This window comes from Triturus cristatus, chromosome 3_1, assembly GCF_964204655.1.
Source record: "Triturus cristatus chromosome 3_1, aTriCri1.1, whole genome shotgun sequence".
Classification (NCBI taxonomy): Eukaryota; Metazoa; Chordata; class Amphibia; order Caudata; family Salamandridae; genus Triturus; species Triturus cristatus.
The window spans coordinates 8,159,944-8,183,515 of record NC_140583.1 but is presented as its reverse complement, the minus strand read 5'-3'; the positions used below and the strand labels follow the sequence as shown (position 1 = coordinate 8,183,515).

The 23,572-nt window shown below is 48.6% G+C and overlaps 1 protein-coding gene across 5 annotated transcripts in view; it reads left to right on the top strand.

The window, feature by feature from the left end:
- AGBL2 (AGBL carboxypeptidase 2) overlaps nt 1-23,572 on the top strand; it is a 1,238,365-nt gene that overhangs the window by 787,393 nt on the left and 427,400 nt on the right. For all 5 annotated transcript variants that reach the window (XR_014979319.1, XR_014979321.1, XR_014979320.1 and 2 more), the window contains exon 15: nt 11,434-11,547. Coding sequence is in view for 2 of the 5 variants with exons in the window: in XM_085646520.1 (XP_085502646.1) it covers nt 11,434-11,547 (114 nt within the window). In the remaining 3 variants the exon portion in view is untranslated. The remainder of the gene's footprint in view (nt 1-11,433; nt 11,548-23,572) is intronic.

Here is a 23,572-nt window from a genome sequence, read left to right as displayed (position 1 = left end):
GCATTCGCGGGTGGGGGTACGGGTCGTTCTTACACTGTTGGGCAGGGGGGTACGCTCCTTGCATTCGCGGGTGGGGGTACGGGTCGTACTTACACTGTTGGGCTGGGGGTACGCTCCGTACGTCCGCGGGTGGGGGTACGGGTCGTTCTTACACTGTTGGCATGGGGGGTACGCTCCTTGCATTCGCGGGTGGGGGTACGGGTCGTTCTTACACTGTTGGGCAGGGGGGTACGCTCCTTGCATTCGCGGGTGGGGGTACGGGTCGTACTTACACTGTTGGGCTGGGGGTACGCTCCGTACGTCCGCGGGTGGGGGTACGGGTCGTTCTTACACTGTTGGCATGGGGGTACGCTCCGTACGTCCGCGGGTGGGGGTACGGGTCGTTCTTACACTGTTGGGGTGGGGGGTACGCTCCTTGCATTCGTGGGTGGGGGTTCGAGTCGTACTTACACTGTTGGCATGGGGGGTACGCTCCATGCATACGCGGGTGGGGGTACGGGTCGTACTTACACTGTTGGGCTGGGGGGTACGCTCCTTGCATTCGTGGGTGGGGGTTCGAGTCGTACTTACACTGTTGGCATGGGGGGTACGCTCCGTATGTCCGCGGGTGGGGGTACGGGTCGTTCTTACACTGTTGGCATGGGGGGTACGCTCCTTGCATACGCGGGTGGGGGTACGGGTCGTACTTGCACTGTTGGGCTGGGGGGTACACTCCTTGCATTTGCGGGTGGGGGTACGGGTCGTACTTACACTGTTGGCATGGGGGGTACGCTGCATGCATACGCGGGTGGGGGTACGGGTCGTACTTACACTGTTGGGGTGGGGGGTACGCTCCTTGCATACGTGGTGGGGGTAGGGTCCATACATATCCGTCCCCACGCTATGTGATGTTTGTGCGGCCCGTACCCAGGCCTTTGCCACGTGGGTGCGATCCGTCCCGCCATTGTTGGGGTGACGTGTGTGGGCGTGGTCCGACTCGTACCCACGCTCTTCAGGCGTGGGTACGGGACGTACCTGTCTGGTTGTGTTGCCGGTTCGCGTGGTGACGGACTTCCGTTGTGGCGGTCGCTGGCTTATCAGGACACGCCCCCACCCCCTCGTGGTGACCAGGGCATGGGAGTCAGGTATGTCCAGGCCATGTGTGGTGTGTGACTCATGTGGTTGTTTTGTGGCCTGCCCTGGTCGTGCCACCCCCACCCCACCCCACTTTCCCCCCTCCCTTAGTTATTCTGACCTTCTGCGGCGTCTGCGTCGTAACCTGTAGAGGAGGTGGACTGCTATGAGGGCAGGGATGACTCGTAGGTTCGGGTCCATGTCTGTCCGTCGCGTACTGGTCCTCCTTGTTCGCGGCGTCGTCTGTCCGTCGCGTACTGGTGGTCCTTGTTCGCGTCGTCCTGATTTCCCGGCAGTTTTTGGCTGCCGCAAAATATTCACCGTGCGGGGTGACGTCGGTGCGAATCGTGATTCCTGGGTCGTGAATGGCTGGCTGCGTGCGTCCCGACGTCAGGTCGGCGCTTTCCCGGATCGCATTGGTAGGTGTTTTTTGTTCGGTCGGGCTTTTTTACGATTCGTACGGTAATGGTGTACCCGTGCGAATCGTAATTCCTTGTTTGTAAAATTTGACGACCGGGTACGCGTCGGGCGGAGATTATGCTCCGTCCGACGGTTCGTACCCGGTTTTTGCCGGATCGTGATCGGCACCTGAGTGTCCCTGTGCATAGTCCAGCTCAAACCGGTTGCAGGGGCTACTAGCCCCTGCTTTGGCGCGAAACTTGACAAAGGAAATGGGTGTAGCCTCCCCTCTTTCCTGACCCTCCCATAGGTGGGTCCCTAGAGTTTGTCCCACCCCTTCCTTGGGTATAAATTAGGAATCCCTGGCTGCAGGACTTTAAATTACATTTGGACGAAACTCTGATACTGAATCCTGGAACTTCGACGATCTACATTGAACTAGATGACTGAAAAACCTCCCTTGAAGTAAAGGAGTTACTCCCCTGCAGGGCAGGCACCAAAGACGCATCTGACCGGTTTGCATCTCCGAAGCTTCCGCTGGACTCTGAAGGAATTTTGCAACACAGGAGGTGGGTTTCCTTGGTCTTGCCCACAGCAAGTCTGAGGCCCGTATCCCTTGTGGCGACCGTGCAACCCGAACCCCTGGACACCGCGTCACTTTGCAGAAGCATCAGCTTCTGATGGATACAACTGCCTGTGGATTCCTCACCTTATTAATATCCCCTGAACCAGCATTCCTCTGAAACTTTTTCTCCTAGCTCTCCATGCCAACGAGGTTGTCACAATATCATGGCTCCGCATGCGGCTCACCGTGACGTTACTGGAGCCATAAGAGGGCCACGTCGGCGTGATGACGTCAGTTCCCTTTTTTCCGCGCTGTCGACGCTAACGTTTTTTTTTCTGGGACTCTCGTTACTTTTGTCTGGATAGACTGTAATTTTGATTGTATCTCTCTCTGTTTTGGCATGTTGGCCCGAGGATGTCGGGCTTTAAGCCCTGTAAAGAATGCGGGGGTCACATGTCGCTTACTGACCCTCATGAGGACTGTCTTTGGTGCTTGTCATCTGACCACAACGTCGAGGGCGGTTCTTCTTGCAGGAAGATGAACCCGAAGGCTCTAAATGAACGGGAAGCCAAACTGTATATGGCTAAGGCAAGAAAAGAAAAAAGGGGTCGAAAAAGGTCGAAATCAAGATCTTCGACATCGCATGACTCCAAGAGAAAGCATAAGAAGAAGAAGAGGCATGTATCTCTGTGCCGTTCGTCAAAGGCTGTGGCTTCAAGGTCGCCTTCTCCAGCCCATCGACGTAGAGTAAAGGACTTTGTCTCTCCTTCTCCTTCAGTTTCTCCTCAGGTGACTCCGGGTCATTCTCCATCTTTGAAAGAGACTCTGGAGCGTTCACCAATGCTGAGATTTTCACCGACTCCAGAGGGTGGGTCGAATCCGGCTGATGATGAGGTTCCTTCGGCTCCTGTGGCTCCGCCTGTGACTCAGGCGGCTCCGACTCCAGAGGTGCCTCGTTCAGATTCTGAACCGGCTCAGTACCCACAGTTTCCGGCGCTGGGTTCGGATCAATCGCATTATTTAAATGCGATGTATGGCGTTTTCACCAGGGCCTCATACCCCTCTGGAGCACCTTCGGGTCCCATGGGTCCTATGGCTTTTACTTTGGGTGTGCCTCATCAGTATCCTCAGACCCCCTTTGTACCATTCATGCCGACGAGGCCGTCCTGGCAGTTTCCGGCTCCGAGGATGTCGACGCTGTATGGGCAATCCCCGGCTCCATCCCGTGAACCTTCTCGGAATCGATCGGCACCGGTTACCACAGCGGATCCTCCTTGGACGCCGCTCCCGGAGCCATTGATGCTGTGTGTGGCGCCGCCGACCCCGCAACTGAAGATACGCTCGAGAAGAGAAGCGCAGAGGTTGTTAGAGGAGGAACAGTACCAAGCATAGGAGATGGAGGAAGGGGATGTTTATGATACAGAAGATTAGTTTGAGGTCTTGTGTGAGGCAAGTGGACTTGATACTTCCCCAGAGTGGGATTTTGCTTCTCAGAAGGCTTCCCTCTTGAAAGAAGTTGCACCTTATCATATTGTGATATGGAAGGCTGCTGAACTTTTGGATTTGTAGCTTCTTATGGCTGAATAAAAGCCTAACTTGCTTACAGAGGTGCTTAATTTTCCTTCCTCTGTGGTTGAGCCTCTTTTACCTTTCAACGAAGCATTGACTGACCCAATCCTTGATGTATGGAGGAACCCCCTTTCTGCTCCTGTTGTATCAAGGTCGGTGTCCAGAAAATATAGACCTTTTCCAGGTGATCCGGTGTTCCTTTCATCCCACCCTTCTCCTGAGAGCTTGGTGGTGCAGGCTTCTTGTTCCAAGCAGTCCTCAGGCGCTTTTCCGCAGGCTCCTGCTGACAGGGATTCCAAGAAGTTGGAACAATCGGTGAAGAAGGTCTTTTCATCGGCTAGCATGGCTCTGAAATCTACCAATGCCACCTGTCTGTTGGGTAGATACATTCATGCCCTTATGGACTCTGCCAAGCAACTTCTTCCTAAATTGTCTGAGGAGGATAGGGGAAATCTGAGTGAGGTGCTGGCAGATTCTCAGGCTGCTGCTCGCCAGGTCATCCAGTCTGATCTGGACACGGCGGATTCGGTTGCCAGGGTGATGGGTTCATCCATTGCAACAAGAAGATATGCGTGGTTGAGGTCTTCTGGTTTCTCTCCCGCTGTACAGACTGCCCTTCTTGATCTGCCATTTGATGGCTCTAGACTGTTTGGGGAGAAAGCTGATTCTGATCTGCAAAGATTTAAGGACAGTAAGGCCACAGCGAAGTCTTTAGGGCTGCAGACGCAGGCGAAAGGTTATGGCTATAGACGTTACCGTGGCTTCAGCAAGTCTTCCTTTTGTGGTCACAGACAGCCACAGCAGCAGCAGCAACAAAACCTGTTGTACAAATCCTATAGGGGTAAGGGCAGAGGTCGCCTTCATGGAGCCGATGTCAGCCCTCTTCCTTCTCCTCCTCTACCTCCTCAACCCCTTCTGGTAACGCAGGAAAGCAGCCCTAGATCCGCCATCCTGGATCATGTTGGTCCCGTGGGAGGTCGGCTTACCCATTTTCTACAAGATTGGAAATTGATCACTTCGGACCTTTGGGTTCTGGATCTGGTAGAAAATGGGTACGCCCTTCCCTTCAGGGAATTCCCTCCTCCTTACCCTCCTAGCCAAGGGTTTTACACAGAAGATCATTTACTTCTTCTTCAGAAGGCGGTACTTGTCCTTTTACAAAAAGGTGCGATAGAGGTGGTTCCGGAGCAGGGAACGGGTCAGGGATGCTACTCCCGGTATTTCCTGATTCCCAAGAAGGATGGCAGGTTACGACCCATCCTGGATCTCAGAATCTTGAATCTGTTTCTCAAGCAGGAGAGGTTCAAGATGCTCACCCTAGCGCAGGTTCTTCAGGGGCTGCAACAGAAGGATTGGATGGTGTCATTGACTTGCAGGATGCGTATTTTCACATCCCAATCCTGAAGTCGCACAGGAAGTATCTCCTGTTTATGGTTGGTTCGCAACATTACCAGTTTGTGGTCCTTCAGTTTGGTCTTATTACTACACCTCGAGTCTTCACCAAGGTGACAGCGGTGGTGGCTGCCCATCTCAGGAGGTCGGGAATCCCGGTTTTCCCCTACCTGGATGACTGGCTTCTGAAGGCAGAGTTGCCAGAGATGGTACATCGTCATCTGCAGGTAACAACTCAGCTTTTGTTCAAATTGGGTTTTTCGATAAATGTACCCAAGTCTCACCTAGTGCCCTCTCAGCGCAGCCTGTTTATAGGGGCGGTACTGGATACCACTGTTTGTCGAGCTTTTCCTCCTCCTCAAAGGATTCTCGACATTCAGGAAATAATTCCTTTGTTCTGCGATGGAGCGGTTGTTCCAGTTCTGAAGGTCCTACGCCTGCTCGGTCTGTTCGTCTCCTGCATTCTGTTGGTCAACCATGCAAGCTGGCACATGAGGGCACTCCAGTGGTGCCTCCGCAGGCATTGGCAGCACAACAGACATCTGAGGGAGTCTGTCAGGATCTCCAGAGAAGCTGCAGCAGATCTGTCTTGGTGGAGTGTGGAGGGCAATCTGTCTCAAGGAAAGCCCTTTAATCTTCCTCCATCGTTGGCCACAGTGATAACGGATGCCTCTACACTAGGGTGGGGTGCTCATCTTGGGGATCTGGAGATCAAGGGTCTTTGGTCTCCAGAGGAAAGAGTGTCTCATATCAATCTTTTGGAATTGCGTGCGATACGTTTGGCGCTCTAGGCCTTTCGCCCTTCCCTTCGAGGTCATTCGGTTCAAGTCCTGACGGACAACACTGCTGCGATGTGGTATGTCAACAAGCAGGGAGGAGTAGGTTCGTACCGTCTCTGCAGAGAGGCATTGCGTCTTTGGTCCTGTGCTCAGGACCATCAGATTTGCTTGATGGCAAATCATCTTGCCGGGGTGCTGAACGTGCGTGCAGACAGTCTCAGTCAGCAGTTCTCTGCCGACCACGAGCGGAGGCTTCATCCGGAGGTAGCTCGACACATCTTCCGGACGTGGGGGACTCCTCGGGTGGACCTGTTTGCCACTCGAGAGAATGTGCACTGCCCATCATTCTGCAGTCTCCAGTTTCCGATGTAGGGGGCGTTGGGGGACACGTTTCAGTTGAGTTGGAGCTCACAACTCCTTTACGCGTTTCCTCTCATACCCTTGATTCCGCGGTTCTCAGGAAGATTCGCCAAGACCGGGTCCAAGTCATATTGATCGCCTTGGATTGGCCAAGAAGGGTGTGGTACACAAATCTACTTCACCTCTCATCGCACCCTCCGCTCTGTCTCCCTCTCAACGTAGACCTCACGCAGTCGCAGGGGCAGGTTCTTCACCCCCACCTCCAGAGCCTGCACCTTCATGCCTGGAGATTGAACGGGGCAACCTGAGTTCCTTCTCTCTCCTGCCTGATGTGGTGGATGTTATCTTATCGGCCATGCGACACTCCACTAAGTCCATTTACTCCTACAGGTGGCTAAAATTTGTTAAATGGTGTAGAGAGAGGTCTATTGATCCTTTAAAGGCTCATCTCCCTGATGTTCTTTGTTTTTCGCTGTATTTGGCCCAGCAGGGTTGTGCTGTGGCTACTGTTAAAGGTTATTTGTTGGCTTTATCGGCATTTCTTTGTCTGCCTGATCAGCCGTCGCTCTTCAAATCTCCTGTTGTTTTAAGGTTTATTAAGGGCCTTACTAATATGCTAATATGTTTCCACCTACTCCCTTCATTGTGCCCCAATGGGATTTGAATCTAGTTTTAACATTCTTAATGGATTCCCCTTTCGAACCTATGCATAGTTGTCCTTTGAGACAGCTGTCATTCAAAACGGTCTTCCTTGTGGCTATCACCTCGGCTAGGAGGGTGAGTAAGCTCCAGGCTTTGAGTTCAAAGCCTCCGTTTTTGACCATACATGTTGAAAGGATGGTTCTCAGGACCAGGGCTGCTTTTCTGCCTAAGGTGGTAACTCCCTTCCATCTGGAACAGTCCATTACCCTTCCTACTTTCTATCCTCCCCCTCACCCTTCCAAGGAGGAAAGGCTTCATCGCTTGGATCCTAAGAGGGCGTTTAGTTTCTATCTGGATAGAACGAAGGACTTGCGGCAGGACGATCAGCTCTTTGTGGGCTACGTTGGACGCATGAAGGGCAAGGCGGTGCACAAGCGCACTCTATCCAGGTGGACCATCTTGTGCATCAAGATCTGCTACGCTCTGGCCGGTAAGGAGCCTCCTGGAGGCATTAGAGCTCATTCCACCAGGGCTAAGTCATCTACTTCTGCCTTGTCCAGAGGTGTTCATGTGCTGGACATCTGTAAGGCCGCAACTTGGGCCTCCCTCCACACTTTCGCGAAGCATTACTGCTTAGATTCTGAAGTGAGGAGGGACGGCCATTTTGCGCGCTCTGTTTTGCAGGACTTTTTGGTATAGAAGGGTGGACACCCTACTCCAGGAGTGGGACTGCTGTGGGATTCTATCCATAAGGTGAGGAATCCACAGGCAGATGTATCCATCAGAAGAACAAGTAACTTACCTTCGGTAACGCTTTTTCTGGTGGATACAGTATCAACCTGTGAATTCCTTACTGTCCCACCTGACTCCCCGTTGTCCACCCTTTTATACCTTAAAAGAGGTATTCGTTAATATGTTGTTTCATATTGTTATTCTGTATTGCCTCTGTTTGCCTTTCTGTAGGCTTAAAGGAAATGCTTGCTTTCTTTTGCTTTCCCTTTTCACTTTACACTGTGTGTATTTGTGTGAATACTGTGTACTATGTATGCATTGTCTATATGGTCGGTCCGCCCGTTTCGCCTCGGTGGCATGGAAAAAATGGGTGGAACTGACGTCATCATGCCAACGTGGCCCTCTTACGGCTCCAGTGATGTCACGCTGAGCCGCGTGCGGAGCCATGACATTGTGACGACCTCATCGGCGTGGAGAGCTAGGAGAAAAAGTTTCCGAGGAATGCTGGTGCAGAGGATATTCATAAGGTGAGGAATCCACAGGCAGATACTGTATCCACTAGAAAAAGCGTTACCGAAGGTAAGTACCTTATTCTTTACAACGACTTCTGCAGCTGAGGTTTGGGTTACTTGTAGCCCTGACCCCGAGCAGCATTTGCACCGAAGATTGTCCGCCTACACTCCACGAGTGTTCAGTGAGCAGGCCCTTTGTGTTTTCTCTCGAGGTCCCTTCGCAATCCCTAGTCCGTCGACTGGTGGGTTCCTGTGAAGGCAACTTTACTTCTAATTGGGCTTACCTGTTGCTCCAGACATGCCCTGACTCTCCATCGCTTGGGGAGTCACCAGGACTTGCTGGTCTGCACCGAAGCATCTTTTCTCTTCCTGCGTGGGTTGCTGTTGCCGAGGCTTGTTGTGTCCAATCCGGGCACCGACACTGCAGCACTCGACATCCTTCATGGGACAGCTCGAATCCAGCTCCTGGTCATCGTTGATGCCTCCTGGTCCTCGTGGCGGCAGAGTCAAGCTTCACCTCTTCGCACCTGAATCACCCGACATCGGTTGGCATTCGTCTATCGTGCCGCTGGTCGCTGGCAAGTGACCCAGACTCTGTCCCCTCTGCATTCACGTTCTTCTGATCTTCGATCCAGGCTTGGATCACACCGGACACCTTTCTTCTTCCCGGCAGCAGCACTATGCAGCAGATCGCCATTGAGATCAACCATGATTCCCGACACCATTTGACACCTATGCACCCAGCTTCCCTGGGTGAGGTAACTCGAGTACTTCGGTGCTCCCATGGGTGCTGGCGCTAGAACCCTGTAATTCTAAAGGGGTTTGCTCAAAGTCCTCTCCTAAGTGTCCTTAACTTCTTAAATTCTAACCGCAACTTTCCCATAGAATAGTACGGGGCTCGCGCCTGTGTTCTCACACTGCACGCGTCCCCTGTGGGTCTCCTGTGTCACTACCTTGGGTGGTTCCTTGGGGTCCCAGCGATTCTACGTGCTCTAGGCACTGTGTCTAGTCAAGTAGTGGTTCTTATACCACTTACTTCATATATGGTTTGGTCCGCCCCTAGGGCGCATTGTATATTGTGCTATTTACTGTCTTTTTAGAACTGTATTATTGTGTATTTTGGACTCTAATCTCATAAAGAGATTAGTAGTGAGTGTTTAGAAATAAATACATATATTTTATATATACCTTGTGTGGTTCTCCTTTCATTTAGTAATTCAAGAGGTTATAATCTGGTAAACCAAGCTGCTTTACACTCCTTCAAGACTTAGCCTGAAGGCTGCTCTCCATAGCTACCACTAGGATAGCTTTCAATAAAGGTTGTCTTTAAACCTATCATCAGTAAGGGTTGTTTGGACTGGTGCAAGGTGCCCACTATAACTAGTGGACAGCATATGCCAGGCCACCTTCTCACACTGATGATGTCACACCCTCTGTGCCTGTATGTCTGATGATGTTACAACCTCTGTGCCTGTATGTCTGATGATGTCCCTCTCTGTTAATGCGCATCTGATGATGTCACACCCTCTGTGCCTGTGCTTCTGATGATGTACTTCTCTCGGTGCCTGTACCTCTGATGATATCACACTCTCTGCCTGTACGTCTGATGTGTCACTCTCTTTGCCTGTCCCTCTCATGATTTTACACCCTCTGTGCCTCTGATGATGTCACACCCTCTCTTCCACTGGTGATGTCACATCCTCTGTGCCTCTCGTGATGTCACACCCTCTGTACCTCTGATGATGTCACATCCTTGGTGTCTTTGGCGATGTCGCCCCTCTGTAGCTATACCTCTAATGTCGCACCCTCTTTGCATGTACCTCTAATGATGTCACACTCTCTGTGCATTTACCTCTGATGATGTCACACCCTCTGTGTCTATCCCTCTGATGATGTCACTTCATCTGTGTCTGTATCTCAGATGATGCCACACCCTCTGTAGCCCTGTCTGTGAAAATGTCACACCCTCTCTTCCTCTGGTGATATCATATCCTCTGTTCCTTTAATGATGTCACAACTCTGTGTCTGTACCTCTCATGATGTCCCCCCCTATGTAGCTGTGCCTCTGATGATGTCACACCCTCTGGGCCTCTGGTGATGTCACCAATCTAACAAATAATACTCCCTCTTGACCTATGTAACAATTTCCTAAATATGAGCTAGCACACAAAAAACACCAAATTGTATTCTTTATATTTTTATTTATCGTATTTTTATATTTTCATTTTTTCTTTATGAAAATATAATCAATTTTGAACAAATAAATCAATTTTTCATAAATAACATCATCACTATACTTTACACATTATTCATGTCCGTTTATTAATACAAAGGTATTATTCCAATTCATGACAAAAAACCAAACAAAGCCCAGGGAGAAGAACACTGCACATACAAACTCTTCATTCATACAAACACATACCAGACATTCCTTGCACATATATATCAGTAGTTTTCCCACTTAGCACACAATGAGTGATAAGGTAATCCTGATGGCCTCCAAGAGGGAGCTGCTACAAAAATTTGTAGGATCTACAGTGAGATTTGGTCAACGCGTTTCGGTGGTAAAAGGAAACGTGAGAACCACCTTCTTCAGGACCAGCTACTTCTCTTAGCGCAAGTTCTCAAAACATGGGGTATCTGTTTAGGGGAACAATATCGACCTACAAAGCCTGCTGTTTGTGCTGTAAAACGTAATCACAGTATAATTTCTTCCTTTTCTCTTTTTTTATCTGTTTGTCTGTAGATGTCCAATAATGTTAGACTCCAAGTCCCACTAAGTGTAGTGTGAGGCTAGGGTACATCCAACAATAATTCCGTAGTGCTCCATATATCTTTAAGAAGTAAATTGCTTAAAGATCACCAGGGTATTTCTTTTCCATCCAAAACCAGATATAGGTAGAATCCCAAAAATACAGAGACACGCTGTTGTAATTCTTTATGGTGTCCCAGCGCTCGAAACATCAAAGTCCTTCAATAGCACGTAGGCGTCCTCAGATCGTCACACCCTCTGTCCCAGTACCTCTGATTATGTCTCGCCCTCTTTTCCTGAACCTCTGATGTCACACCCTCTGTGCCTCTGATGATGTCACACCCTCTGTGCCTCTGGTGATGTCACACCCTCTGTGCCTCTGATGATGTCACACCCTCTGTAGCTGTACCTCTGATGATGCCACACCCTCTGTGCCTTTAATGATGTCACACCCTCTGTAGCTGTATCTCTGATGATGTCACACGTCTGATGTTCTCAGGCCCTCTGTGTCTGCACATGTATGTATGTATGTATGAATGTATGTATGTGGGCAGCTTGCTTGGTATGTATCGTGTGTATCCTCTGCTTGTAACCCATAGCTGTGTCTTCCATTTACAGGGAACCAATGAAAAGGGCTCAGGGGCTTCTAACGTCTTGATTCCGCGGACGGCCAGTGGGAGCTCTGTGCACCTGGAGTATCGAAGCAGGAGTAAAGCCAAGCAGGTGATGGAGGTGAGCCGACGCTCGGAGTGACCATATCCCCTGTGTCCCCTGGGAGCCCAAGGGCCTGTGAACAGATAGAGGGTAGCAGCTAGCGCTGGACCTTTGTACCTGCTGCTCATAGAGGGCAGCATCTCTGTCTGCTGCCATGATAGATCATTATTCGGTGTTATGGCCCTCTGCTTTGTTCTTTAACAGTGGTTATCATCTGCATAATAAGAGGAAATAGAAGGAACTCTGGAAATCTGACTGCATGTGAACAGAGTACACTTAGCACCCAACACAGGTGAAAAAAAACACCCACCCTCTTTTTAGGATTCATGTCCCCACCACTGAGCCCGGATACAGACAGCAGTAGGGTCCGCTCTCTGAGAATTCTGATTGGCTGAGTGTGGAGTCCGAGGGACGACCAAGAGCCACGTGGGATGGACGCAGTCAGGTCCTAGTTAGAGCCTCTGCTGCGATCGCTTCTGTTGGGTTTGACTCCCTTATCCTGTCTATTGATGCCAATACCAGCATTCCATGCAGGATCAAATCTTTCTTAAGGCCATCCCACCTAGGAATCCTGTCTAGATTCACAGAGAAGAGAGACCATCCAACCTAGGAATCCTGCCTAGATTCACAGAGAAGAGAGACCATCCCACCTAGTAATCCTGTCTAGATTCACATAGAAGAGAGACCATCCCACCTAGTAATCCTGTCTAGATTCACAGAGAAGAGAGACCATCCCACCTAGTAATCCAGTCTAGATTCACAGAGAAGAGAGACCATCCCACCTAGGAATCCTACCTAGATTCACAGAGACAAGAGACCATCCCACCTAGTAATCCTGTCTAGATTCACAGAGAATAGAGACTATCCTACCTAGTAATCCTGTCTAGATTCACATAGAAGAGAGACCATCCCACCTAGGAATCCTGCTAAATTCACAGAGAAGAGAGACCATCCCACCTAGGAATCCTATCTAGATTCACAGAGAGGAGCGACAATCCCACCTAGGAATCCTGTCTAGATTCACAGAGAAGAGAGATCATCCCACCTAGGAATCCTGTCTAGATTCACAGAGAAGAGAGACCATCACACCTAGGAATCCTGCCTAGATTCACAGAGAAGAGAGACCATCCCACCTAGTAATCCTGTCTAGATTCACATAGAAGAGAGACCATCCCACCTAGTAATCCTGTCTAGATTCACAGAGAAGAGAGACCATCCCACCTAGTAATCCAGTCTAGATTCACAGAGAAGAGAGACCATCCCACCTAGGAATCCTACCTAGATTCACAGAGACAAGAGACCATCCCACCTAGTAATCCTGTCTAGATTCACAGAGAATAGAGACTATCCTACCTAGTAATCCTGTCTAGATTCACATAGAAGAGAGACCATCCCACCTAGGAATCCTGCTAAATTCACAGAGAAGAGAGACCATCCCACCTAGGAATCCTATCTAGATTCACAGAGAGGAGCGACAATCCCACCTAGGAATCCTGTCTAGATTCACAGAGAAGAGAGATCATCCCACCTAGGAATCCTGTCTAGATTCACAGAGAAGAGAGACCATCACACCTAGGAATCCTGCCTAGATTCACAGAGAAGAGAGACCATCCCACCTAGGAATCCTGTCTAGATTCACAGAGAAGAGACCATCCAACCTAGGAATCCTGCCTAGATTCACAGAGAAGAGAGACCATGCCACCTAGTAATCCTGTCTAGATTCACATAGAAGAGAGACCATCCCACCTAGGAATCCTGTCTAGATTCACAGAGAAGAGATACCACCCCACATATGAATCCTGCTTAGATTCACAGAGAAGAGAGACCATCCCACCTAGGAATCCTGTCTAGATTCACAGAGAAGAGGGACCATCCCACCTAGGAATCCTGTCTAGTATCACAGAGAAGAGAGACCATCCTACCTAGTAATCTGTCTAGATTCACATAGAAGAGAGACCATCCCACCTAGGAATCCTGCTTAGATTCACAGAGAAGAGAGACCATCCCACCTAGGAATCTGTCTAGATTCACAGAGAAGAGAGACCATCCCACCTAGGAATCCTGTCTAGATTCACAGAGAAGAGAGACCATCACACCTAGGAATCCTGCCTAGATTCACAGAGAAGAGAGACCATCCCACCTAGGAATCCTGTCTAGATTCACAGAGAAGAGACCATCCAACCTAGGAATCCTGCCTAGATTCACAGAGAAGAGGGACCATCCCACCTAGTAATCCTGTCTAGATTCACATAGAAGAGGGACCATCCCACCTAGGAATCCTGTCTAGATTCACAGAGAAAAGATACCTTCCCACATATGAATCCTGCTTAGAGTCACAGAGAAGAGAGACCATCCCACTTAGGAATCCTTTCTAGATTCACAGAGTAGAGGGGCCATCCCACCTAGGAATCCTGTCTAGATTCACAGAGAAGAGAGACCATCCTACCTAGTAATCCTGTCTAGATTCACATAGAAGAGAGACCATCCCACCTAGGAATCCGGCCTAGATTCACAGAGAAGAGAGACCATCCCACCTAGGAATCCTGTCTAGATTCACAGAGAAGAGAGACCATCCCACCTAGGAATCCTGTCTAGATTCACAAAGAAGAGCGACAGTCCCACCTAGGAATCCTGTCTAGATTCACAGAGAAGAGAGACCATCCCACCTAGGAATCCTGTCTAGATTCACAAAGAAGATAGACCATCACACCTAGGAATCCTGTCTAGATTCACAGAGAAGAGACCATCCAACCTAGGAATCCTGCCTAGATTCACAGAGAAGAGAGACAATGCCACCTAATAATCCTGTCTAGATTCACATAGAAGAGAGACCATTCCACCTAGGAATCCTGTCTAGATTCACAGAGAAGAGATACCACCCCACATATGAATCCTGCTTAGATTCACAGGGAAGAGAGACCATCCCACCTAGGAATCTGCTTAGAGTCACAGAGAAGAGAGACCATCCCACCTAGGAATCCTGTCTAGTATCACAGAGAAGAGAGACCATCCTACCTAGTAATCCTGTCTAGATTCACATAGAAGAGAGACCATCCCACCTAGGAATCCTGCTTAGACTCACAGAGAAGAGAGACCATCCCACCTAGGAACCCTGTCTAGATTCACAGAGAAGAGAGACCATCCCACCTAGGAATCCTGTCTAGATTCACAGAGAAGAGAGACCATCACACCTAGGAATCCTGCCTAGATTCACAGAGAAGAGAGACCATCCCACCTAGGAATCCTGTCTAGATTCACAGAGAAGAGACCATCCAACCTAGGAATCCTGCCTAGATTCACAGAGAAGAGGGACCATCCCACCTAGTAATCCTGTCTAAATTCACATAGAAGAGGGACCAACCCACCTAGGAATCCTGTCTAGATTCACAGAGAAGAGATACCTTCCCACATATGAATCCTGCTTAGAGTCACAGAGAAGAGAGACCATCCCACCTAGGAATCCTTTCTAGATTCACAGAGAAGAGGGGCCATCCCACCTAGGAATCCTGTCTAGATTCACAGAGAAGAGAGACCATCCTACCTAGTAATCCTGTCTAGATTCACATAGAAGAGAGACCATCCCACCTAGGAATCCGGCCTAGATTCACAGAGAAGAGAGACCATCACACCTAGGAATCCTGTCTAGATTCACAGAGAAGAGAGACCATCCCACCTAGGAATCCTGTCTAGATTCACAGAGAAGAGCGACAATTCCACCTAGGAATCCTGTCTAGATTCACAGAGAAGAGAGACCATCCCACCTAGGAATCCTGTCTAGATTCACAAAGAAGAGAGACCATCACACCTAGGAATTCTGTCTAGATTCACAGAGAAGAGACCATCCAACCTAGGAATCCTACCTAGATTCACAGAGAAGAGACAATGCCACCTAGTAATCCTGTCTAGATTCACATAGAAGAGAGACCATCCCACCTAGGAATCCTGTCTAGATTCACAGAGAAGAGATACCACCCCACATATGAATCCTGCTTAGATTCACAGAGAAGAGAGACCATCCCACCTAGGAATCTGTCTAGATTCACAGAGAAGAGAGACCATCCCACCTAGGAATCCTGCCTAGATTCACAGAGAAGAGAGACCATCCCACCTAGGAATCCTGTCTAGATTCACAGAGAAGAGACCATCCAACCTAGGAATCCTGCCAAGATTCACAGAGAAGAGGGACCATCCCACCTAGTAATCTTGTCTAGATTCACATAGAAGAGGGACCATCCCACCTAGGAATCCTGTCTAGATTCACAGAGAAGAGATACCTTCCCACATATGAATCCTGCTTAGAGTCACAGAGAAGAGAGACCATCCCACCTAGGAATCCTTTCTAGATTCACAGAGAAGAGGGGCCATCCCACCTAGGAATCCTGTCTAGATTCACAGAGAAGAGAGACCATCCTACCTAGTAATCCTGTCTAGATTCACATAGAAGAGAGACCATCCCACCTAGGAATCCGGCCTAGATTCACAGAGAAGAGAGACCATCCCACCAAGGAATCCTGTCTAGATTCACAGAGAAGAGAGACCATCCCACCTAGGAATCCTGTCTAGATTCACAGAGAAGAGCGACAATCCCACCTAGGAATCCTGTCTAGATTCACAGAGAAGAGAGACCATCCCACCTAGGAATCCTGTCTAGATTCACAAAGAAGAGAGACCATCACACCTAGGAATCCTGTCTAGATTCACAGAGAAGAGACCATCCAACCTAGGAATCCTGCCTAGATTCACAGAGAAGAGAGACCATGCCACCTAGTAATCCTGTCTAGATTCACATAGAAGAGAGACCATCCCACCTAGGAATCCTGTCTAGATTCACAGAGAAGAGATACCACCCCACATATGAATCCTGCTTAGATTCACAGAGAAGAGAGACCATCCCACCTAGGAATCTGTCTAGATTCACAGAGAAGAGAGACCATCCCACCTAGGAATCCTGTCTAGATTCACAGAGAAGAGAGACCATCACACCTAGGAATCCTGCCTAGATTCACAGAGAAGAGAGACCATCCCACCTAGGAATCCGCTCTAGATTCACAGAGAAGAGACCATCCAACCTAGGAATCCTGCCTAGATTCACAGAGAAGAGTGACCATCCCACCTAGTAATCCTGTCTAGATTCACATAGAAGAGGGACCATCCCACCTAGGAATCCTGTCTAGATGCACAGAGAAGAGATACCTTCCCACATATGAATCCTGCTTAGATTCACAGAGAAGAGAGACCATCCCACCTAGGAATCCTTTCTAGATTCACAGACAAGAGGGGCCATCCCACCTAGGAATCCTGTCTAGATTCACAGAGAAGAGAGACCATCCTACCTAGTAATGCTGTCTAGATTCATATAGAAGAGAGACCATCCCACCTAGGAATCCTGTCTAGATTCACAGAGAAGAGATACCACCCCACATATGAATCCTGCTTAGATTCACAGAGAAGAGAGACCATCCCACCTAGGAATCTGTCTAGATTCACAGAGAAGAGAGACCATCCCACCCAGGAATCCTGCCTAGATTCACAGAGAAGAGAGACCATCCCACCTAGGAATCCTGTCTAGATTCACAGAGAAGAGACCATCCAACCTAGGAATCCTGCCAAGATTCACAGAGAAGAGGGACCATCCCACCTAGTAATCCTGTCTAAATTCACATAGAAGAGGGACCATCCCACCTAGGAATCCTGTCTAGATTCACAGAGAAGAGATACCTTCCCACATATGAATCCTGCTTAGAGTCACAGAGAAGAGAGACCATCCCACCTAGGAATCCTTTCTAGATTCACAGAGAAGAGGGGCCATCCCACCTAGGAATCCTGTCTAGATTCACAGAGAAGAGAGACCATCCTACCTAGTAATCCTGTCTAGATTCACATAGAAGAGAGACCATCCCACCTAGGAATCCGGCCTAGATTCACAGAGAAGAGAGACCATCCCACCAAGGAATCCTGTCTAGATTCACAGAGAAGAGAGACCATCCCACCTAGGAATCCTGTCTAGATTCACAGAGAAGAGCGACAATCCCACCTAGGAATCCTGTCTAGATTCACAGAGAAGAGAGACCATCCCACCTAGGAATCCTGTCTAGATTCACAAAGAAGAGAGACCATCACACCTAGGAATCCTGTCTAGATTCACAGAGAAGAGACCATCCAACCTAGGAATCCTGCCTAGATTCACAGAGAAGAGAGACCATGCCACCTAGTAATCCTGTCTAGATTCACATAGAAGAGAGACCATCCCACCTAGGAATCCTGTCTAGATTCACAGAGAAGAGATACCACCCCACATATGAATTCTGCTTAGATTCACAGAGAAGAGAGACCATCCCACCTAGGAATCTGTCTAGATTCACAGAGAAGAGAGACCATCCCACCTAGGAATCCTGTCTAGATTCACAGAGAAGAGAGACCATCACACCTAGGAATCCTGCCTAGATTCACAGAGAAGAGAGACCATCCCACCTAGGAATCCGCTCTAGATTCACAGAGAAGAGACCATCCAACCTAGGAATCCTGCCTAGATTCACAGAGAAGAGTGACCATCCCACCTAGTAATCCTGTCTAGATTCACATAGAAGAGGGACCATCCCACCTAGGAATCCTGTCTAGATGCACAGAGAAGAGATACCTTCCCACATATGAATCCTGCTTAGATTCACAGAGAAGAGAGACCATCCCACCTAGGAATCCTTTCTAGATTCACAGACAAGAGGGGCCATCCCACCTAGGAATCCTGTCTAGATTCACAGAGAAGAGAGGCCATCCTACCTAGTAATCCTGTCTAGATTCACATAGAAGAGAGACCATCCCACCTAGGAATCCGGCCTAGATTCACAGAGAAGAGAGACCATCCCACCTAGGAATCCTGTCTAGATTCACAGAGAAGAGATACCATCCCACATATGAATCCTGCTTAGATTCACAGAAAAGAGAGACCATCCCGCCTAGGAATCCTGTCTAGATTCACAGAGAAGAGAGACCATCCTACCTAGTAATCCTGCTTAGATTCACAGAGAAGAGAGACCATCCCACCTAGGAATCCTGTCTAGATTCACAGAGAAGAGAGGCCATCCCACCTAGGAATCCTGTCTAGATTCACAGAGAAGAGAGACCATCCAACCTAGGAATCATGCCTGGATTCACAGAGAAGAGAGACCATCCCACCTAGGAATCCGGCCTAGATTCACAGAGAAGAGAGACCATCCCACCTAGGAATCCTGTCTAGATTCACAGAGAAGAGATACCATCCCACATATGAATCCTGCTTAGATTCACAGAAAAGAGAGACCATCCCGCCTAGGAATCCTGTCTAGATTCACAGAGAAGAGAGACCATCCTACCTAGTAATCCTGCTTAGATTCACAGAGAAGAGAGACCATCCCACCTAGGAATCCTGTCTAGATTCACAGAGAAGAGAGGCCATCCCACCTAGGAATCCTGTCTAGATTCACAGAGAAGAGAGACCATCCAACCTAGGAATCATGCCTGGATTCACAGAGAAGAGAGACCATCCCACCTAGGAGTCCTGCCTAGATCCACAGAGAAGAGAGACCATCATACCTAGTTATCCTGTCTAGATTCACATAGAAGAGAGACCATCCCACCTAGGAATCCTGCTTAGATTCACAGAGAAGAGAGACCATCCCACCTAGAAATCCTGTCTAGATCCACAGAGAAGAGAGACAATCCCACCTAGGAATCCTGTCTAGATTCACAGAGAAGAGTGTCCATCCCACCTAGGAATCCTGTCTAGATTCACAGAGAAGGGAGACCATCCAACCTAGGAATCACGCCTAGACTCACAGAGAAGAGAGCCCATCCCACCTAGGAATCCTGCCTAGATTAACAGAGAAGAGAGACCATCCCACATATGACTCCTGTCTAGATTCACAGAGAAGCAAGATAACACATGAACAAATCCTATCCAAATTCATGGAGAAGAGAGACCCTCCCACCTAGGAATCCTGTCCAGATTCATAGAGAAACGCGATCATCTCATCAAGGAATCCTGTACAGATTCATAGAGAAGTGGGACCATCTCATCAAGGAATCCTTTCCACATCTATAGAGAAGAGAGACCTTCCACAAAGAAATCCTGTCCAGATTCATGGAGATGAGTGACAATCCCACCTAGGAATCCTGTCTAGATTCATAGAGAAACGCGACCATCCCACCTAGGAATCCTGCCTAGATTCACAGAGAAGAGAGACCATCCCACATATGACTCCTGTCTAGATTCACAGAGAAGCAAGATAACACATAAACAAATCCTATCCAAATTCATAGAGAAGAGAGACCATCCCACCTAGGAATCCTGTCTAGATTCACAGAGAAGCGAGACCATCCCACCTAGGAATCCTGTCTAGATTCACAGAGAAGAGACCATCCAACCTAGGAATCCTGCCTAGATTCAAAGAGAAGAGAGATCATCCCACCTAGTAATCCTGTCTAGATTCACATAGAAGAGAGACCATCCCACCAAGAACTCCTTTCTAGATTCACAGAGAAGAGATACCATCCCACATATGAATCCTGCTTAGATTCACAGAAAAGAGAGACCATCCCACCTAGGAATCCTGTCTAGATTCACAGAGAAGAGAGACCATCCCACCTAGGAATCCTATCTAGATTCACAGAGAAGAGAGACCATCCTACCTAGTAATCCTGTATAGATTCACATGGAAAAGAGACCATCCCACCTAGGAATCCTGCTTAGATTCACAGAGAAGAGAGACCATCCCACCTAGGAATCCTGTCTAGATTCACAGAGAAGAGAGACAATCCCACCTAGGAATCATGTCTAGATTCACAGAGAAGAGAGACCATCCTACCTAGTAATCCTGTCTAGATTCACATGGAAAAGAGACCATCCCACCTAGGAATCCTGCTTAGATTCACAGAGAAGAGAGACCATCTTACCTAGGAATCCTGCCTAGATTCACAGAGAAGAAGAGAGACCATCCCACCTAGGAATCCTGCCTAGATTCACAGAGAAGAGAGACCATCCCACCTAGGAATCCTGTCTAGATTCACAGAGAAGAGAGACCATCCAACCTAGGAATCATGCTTAGATTCACAGAGAAGAGAGACCATCCCACCTAGGAATCCTGCCTAGATTCACAGAGAAGAGAGACCATCCCACATATGACTCTTGTCTAGATTCACAGAGAAGCAAGATAACACAGAAAAGAGACCCTCCCACCTAGGAATCCTGTCCAGATTCATAGAGAAACGCGACCATCCCATCAAGGAATCCTGTCCAGATTCATAGAGAAGTGTGACCATCTAATCAAGGAATCCTTTCCATATCCAAAGAGAAGAGAGACCTTCCACAAACAAATCCTGTCCAGATTCATGGAGATGAGATATCTCCCATCAAAGAATCCTGTCCAGATTTGTGGACAAGAGAGACGTCCTATCAAGTAATCTTGTCCAGATTCATAAAGAGAGACCTTCTATAAAGAAATCCTGTCCAGATCATAGGTAAGAGAGGCCTTCCATATAGAAATCCTGTCCGGATTCAGTGAGAATTAAGACCATCCCACCTAGGAATCCTGTCCAGATTCACAGAGAAGTGAGACCTGCCATCAAGGAATCCTGTCCAGATTCAGAGAGAATTAAGACCATCTCATCAAGGAATCGTGTCCAGATTCAGAGAGAAGTTAGATCTCCCATCAAGGAATCCTATTCAGACTCATAGAGAAGAGAGACCTCCCATTAAGGAATCCTGTCCAGATTCATAGAGAAGTGAGACAATCCCATTAAGGAATCCTGTCCAGATTCATAGAGAAGTGAGACAATCCCATTAAGGAAAACTGTCCAGATTCACAGAGAAGTGAGACAATCCCATTAAGGAATCCTGTCCAGATTCATAGAGAAGTGAGACAATCCCATTAAGGAATCCTGTCCAGATTCATAGAGAAGTGAGACCTCCCATTAAGGAATACTGTCCAAACGTAGAGAAGAGAGGCCGTCTCATCAGAGAATTCTGTCCAGATTCATAAACAAAGTAAGACCACCGCATCAAGGAATCCTATCCAAATTCATAGAGAAGTGTGTTCATCCCATCAAGGAATCCTGTCCAGATTCATAAAGAAAGACCTTCTATAAAAAAAATCCTGTCCAGATTCACAGAGAAGGGAGACCTCCCATCAAGGAATCCTGTCTAGATTCATGGGGGTGAGAGACCCCCCGTCAAGGAATCCTGTCCAGATTCATGGAGGTGAGAGACCCCCCGTCAAGGAATCCTGTCCAGATTCATAAGAGAAGTGTGACCATCCCATCAAGGAATCCTGTCTAGATTCATGGAGGTGATAGACCCCCCGTCAAGGAATCCTGTCCAGATTCATGGAGGTGAGAGACCCCCCGTCAAGGAATCCTGTCCGGATTCATGGAGGTGAGAGACCCCCCGTCAAGGAATCCTGTCCAGATTCATAAAGAAAGACCTTCTATAAAAAAAATCCTGTCCAGATTCACAGAGAAGGGAGACCTCCCATCAAGGAATCCTGTCCAAACGTAGAGAAGAGAGACTGTCCCATCAAAAAATCCTGTCCAGGTTCATGAGAAGTACGACCTCCCATCAAGGAATCCTGTCCAGATTCATAAAGAGAGACCTTCTATAAAGAAATCTTGTCTAGATTCATGAAGATGAGAGACCTCCCATCAAGGAATCCTGTCCAAATTCATAGAGAAGAGAGGCCTTCCCATCATAGGATTCTGTCCAGATTCATGAGAGAAGTGAGACAATCCCATCAAGGAATCCTTTCTAGATTCAGTGTTGTGGTTAAAGCGGAATCTGGATCCAGAGGGTCGTTGTTCTCTAGCTGTTCCATGAGTTAAAGGTTGATGGCCTTTTCGAGGACTTTGCCAGGAAAAGGGAGCAGGGAGATTGGTCGGACGTCTTTGAGCTTGTTGGATCTGTAGAAAGTTTCTTGAGGAGGGGTTTGATTTCGGCGTGTTTCCAGTTATCTTGGAAGGTGGCTCAGGTGATGGACATGTTGAAGATGTCTGTGAGCTTCCTGCTGATGGGGCTGTTGCTGACGTTGAACACATGGTTTGGGCAGGGGTATGTTGGAGATCCGGAGTGGATGGAGTTCATGATGTTGGCGGTGTTCTGCATGATGAGCTGGTTCCAGACTGTGATCCTGTTGTCAGTGGGGGTGTCTGTGGGGTCTAAGCAGCGGCAGGTTGGGGGTTCAAAGTTTCTGTAGATGGTGGATATCTTGTAAAAGAAGTCAGGTAGAGTGTTGCAGAGTTCCTGGGAGGGTGTGATGATGTTTTCAGTCACTATGGGGTTGGAGAACTCCTTGACAATGCTGAAGAATTCTTTGCTGTGGTTGGAGCTGGCTTTGGTGCGGTTGGCTAAGGCGTTTCTTCTGGTGTCTTTCAGAAGTCTGTGGTACTGGCTGAGTGAAATCTTGAATGTGGTCCGGTCAGTGGGTTCCTTGGTGGTGTGCCATCTTCTTTCCAGTTGTTTGCAGTCACGTTTGAAGGTTCTCAGTTCCAGGGTGTACCAGCTGGCTTACCTCGAGGGTCTGCTGGGTTTAGAGGGTTTGCTGGGGGCAACTCTGTTAAGCGCTGTTGCAGATCCAGGTGGTAATGTTTTTGATGGCTTGATCAATGTTCGAGGAGGTGTCGGGGGAGGAGTTGAGAGTGTCTGTCCATTGGCTCTCGGATACTCTGTTCCATCTGCGGTGAGAGGTGGCGTGGCTGAGGGCTTTTGTGTAGGTGAAGTGGACGATGGCATAGTCTGTCCAGGTGAGCTCGATGGTGAGGCTGTATTTGACTGTTGCTGGCAGTGAGGATAGGACCTAGCATGTGTCCTGCAATGTGCGTGTGATTGGTGGCTATCTAAGTAATGCCGATGATGTTAATGCTGTCCAGAAAGTTGACGGTGTTAGCGTCATTGAGGTGAAAATTGGGATCTCCGAGAAAAAAGTAGCGTTCAGTGTGGATGGCTTGGGGGACGAAGAAATCAGGTATGGTGTCGCAGAAATCAGGGCAGTGTTCCTGGGGGCCTGTAGGCAAGGGTGCC